Source organism: Triticum urartu, chromosome 5A (assembly GCF_056163025.1).
Source record: "Triticum urartu cultivar PI428250 chromosome 5A, HENAU_Tu73, whole genome shotgun sequence".
Taxonomy (NCBI): Eukaryota; Viridiplantae; Streptophyta; class Magnoliopsida; order Poales; family Poaceae; genus Triticum; species Triticum urartu.
Window position 1 is genome coordinate 440,566,941 of NC_141877.1, and position 3,119 is coordinate 440,570,059.

A 3,119-nucleotide genomic window follows, 5' to 3' on the forward strand; every position below is an offset into this window, starting at 1 on the left:
TTTCTGAACCGTATGAAACCAGAGAATTTTCGAATAACACTAGGTTACCTCAACGGGGATATGCATGTCCCCAATAATAAGAATATCATATTTCTTCATGAGAGTAGGAAGAGGGAATTCAAAACCTCCAATAGTAATCGTTGAAATTTTTCCAATAGAATTGATATTGTGGACTTGAGATTGTTTCCTCGAAAAATGTACCGTATGATCATTACCATTAACATGAAAAGTGACATTACCTAGGGCAGCTCATAGCCACCGCACTCCCTGACGGGGTCCTTGCTGGATGTGTGGGGTTTCGGGTCCTCAAAAGTTTTCCTGTGGATCGCGCTTCAGGCGAGACTTCTTAAACGTGAGCTATGGTGCACCACTCTCGGTGTTGGAGGTACACGGTGATGTGTTCGTGTGTGAGCAAAATCATATATATTTTTGCCAAAATTTAGATTAAAGTGGTAGCCTTTTGTTGACGTTTTGAAAGTGATAGTTCAGTGGGATACAACCGTGAATGTGATTATTTTTTCTTGAATACGTATATGTATCATTCATTGTAAAAGGAAGGGGAAGAAGCTCCCCGAGGTCACATTTACAATGTTTATTTACATGTGAAATTTATCCCACACCACCCAAGCTTCTACTACGGACTACTGCCTCATTGCCCACTCTACCGGGTCTACATCCAACCCTTGCGCCTCGCCCACACCACCCAATGTGATATTTTTTTTCTTGTTAATCACATGTTAAGCTTCCCTCTTGTGACTCAAACAATTTGCGTTTGTATTGCCGTGACCTCACGATCTTCTACCATACTTTGGGTTACCCGCGATTTGACGTGCCATACTAAAATATCTGAGCTCCTGTTGTTCGCAGGAAAACAGAGCAGAGAATCTGGTTTCATGACCTGTCCAGTTTTGTTAGCCATTAAATTCGGCGGTAAAAAGTAGACAGAAATGCTAATACAAACCAGTTGATCACACTGTAGGCTGCTTGCCTGCTGACAGGCTGACACCGATCAGCGTCTCCTCTTCCACTTTTTTTTTCTGGTCTGGATTATAGCGTCCTCTATGCTGGAGGCATCGCTGTGGCTGGGCCCACGCAACACCCAGCGGCAGGACCTCAGATCTCCAAAGTGGGGCCACGGCCCATGGCCGCTGGGCCCAGACTTGTCCAACACCCCCCACGGCCACGGCCACGGCTGCTTCCTGCTATATAGCGTACCCCGTTACCACCGTGTCCGCCCGTCTCCTTCGCTCTCAGCCGTTTTTCTCTGCCTCTCGCGCACGAACTCCCCGCTCCCCGCATCCAAAAGCCAAGACGCACCGGGGAAAGCAGCCGCTCGCCGAGGCGAGTCGGGCCGTCGCGATGGTGGATGTGGAGCACCGGATGGCGGGCATGGCCCCGGCGGCGCACGCGGCCGGCCTGCGCCGCCTGTCCACGCGCGCCGCGGCCGGCCCTTCCTCGGCGTCGGCGTCCCCGCGCCACGGGCTCTACTCCTTCCAGGGCGTGGCGTCGTCCGTGCTCTCGCACCTCCGGGCCTCCGGGGTGGCCGTCCTCCCGGGGCTTTCGGAGATGGAGCTCGCCCGCGCCGAGGCCGAGATGGGGTTCACCTTCCCGCCCGACCTCCGCGCCGTGCTGGCCCTCGGGCTGCCGTCGGGCCCCGGCTTCCCGGACTGGCGCTCCCGCGCGGGGCTCCGCGCCGCGTTCGACCTGCCCGTCGCGGCCGCGTCGCTCCAGATCGCGAGGGGCGCGCTGTGGCCGCGGTGCTGGGGGAAGAGGCCGGCCGACTCCGACCGCGCGAGGCGGCTCGCTCGCTCCGCCATACGGCGCGCGCCGCTGCTGGTGCCGCTCTTCGACCGCTGCTATCTGCCCTGCAGCCCCTCCCTCGCCGGGAACCCCGTGTTCTTCGTCACCGACGACCGCGTCCTCTGCTGCGGCCTCGACGTCGTCCACTTCTTCACCCGGGAGTCGTCCTTCCAGCCCATGGACATCTCCTCCCCGTTCGCGGCGATGCCCTCTTCCGGCACGAGCACGCCGTGCACGCGGCGCAGCCTCGACGCGGCCTGCGGCGGCCAGGCCCCACGCTGGATCGAGTTCTGGAGCGACGCCGCCTCCGACCGGCGCCGCCGCGACTCGTCGTCCTCCGAAGCCTCCACCGCATCCACATCCTCGTCAGGCTGCTGCTCGCCACCTCGGAGGTCGACGCCGCGCTGGGTCGACAACTACCTGGACAAGCTCGGATCGGTGCTCAAGAAAGGTGGCTGGCGGGACAGGGAGGTGGACGAGATGGTGGAGGTGGCCGCGTCCGGGATGTTCGACGGCGAGGAGGCTCCGCCAGCCGCCGACGCGGAGGCCGTGCTCGACACACTGCTGCTCAAGACAGACCGGTGCTCAGACTCGCTCAGGCGGGCCGGGTGGAGCTCCGAGGACGTGTCGGACGCGCTGGGGCTGGACCTCCGGCGGTGCAAGGAGCCGCACCGGTCGGCCGTGCGAGTGCCCCCAGAGATCGCCGCCAAGGTCCAGCGCCTCGCGCGGACGGTGGCGCGGTCGTGACCAGCTGATCCCGCCGGAGGCGTCGGCGGTTAATCTTTCTTCTTTCTTTTCCCCTCGAAGGAGGGGGAAATCGATTCGATTAAACAACAACACTTGTATGTCACTACTACTAAGTGAGAAAAGTAAACGAGGCCATGTTCGCGTACGCAAGTAAATTAAGCCGTGTCCACGTGCATGATGTACCGTCAATTGCAGAGAACACAACGCCCCAGAAATTAACGCTGTTCTTCCGAGGGATCCATCCAACCCTTGTGTTCCCCTCCACGGATGGACGGTATCTTTTTCCCGTGTGCATGTGGTGGATACCATACCGTTAGGGCCTGGCTGTGTGGAATCTTATTCATTTACCAACCACGATGGGTGGGTGGTGCAGCTGCATGATGCCTTTGCAGTCACTGGTATGGGTATATAGTATCCACAAAGAGATTAACCAGATCCTGCGAAACTTCGATGCATCCATCCATCCAATGATCCAACCGTGAGGGATCACGCGAGAACTTACAGGATCACGCGCTCGCGCTTTACAACGGCTAACCCCATTTGCATTAGCATCAGTTGACCAACTGCCAAGA

General features: G+C 58.0%; 1 protein-coding gene across 1 annotated transcript; it reads left to right on the forward strand.

Moving 5' to 3' along the window:
* The first annotated feature begins 1,226 nt into the window (after positions 1 to 1,226).
* LOC125509543 (uncharacterized) lies at positions 1,227 to 2,702 on the forward strand. The gene has a single exon (XM_048674529.2). It carries the CDS (start codon positions 1,360 to 1,362, stop codon positions 2,545 to 2,547), a length of 1,188 nt encoding a protein of 395 aa, XP_048530486.1. The 5' UTR covers positions 1,227 to 1,359; the 3' UTR covers positions 2,548 to 2,702.
* The last annotated feature ends 417 nt before the right edge of the window (positions 2,703 to 3,119 follow it).

Bases quoted from the DNA above. Each gene is read 5' to 3' on its own strand.
- LOC125509543 (XM_048674529.2), top strand. From the start codon at position 1,360: ATGGTGGATGTGGAGCACCGGATGGCGGGCATGGCCCCGGCGGCGCAC.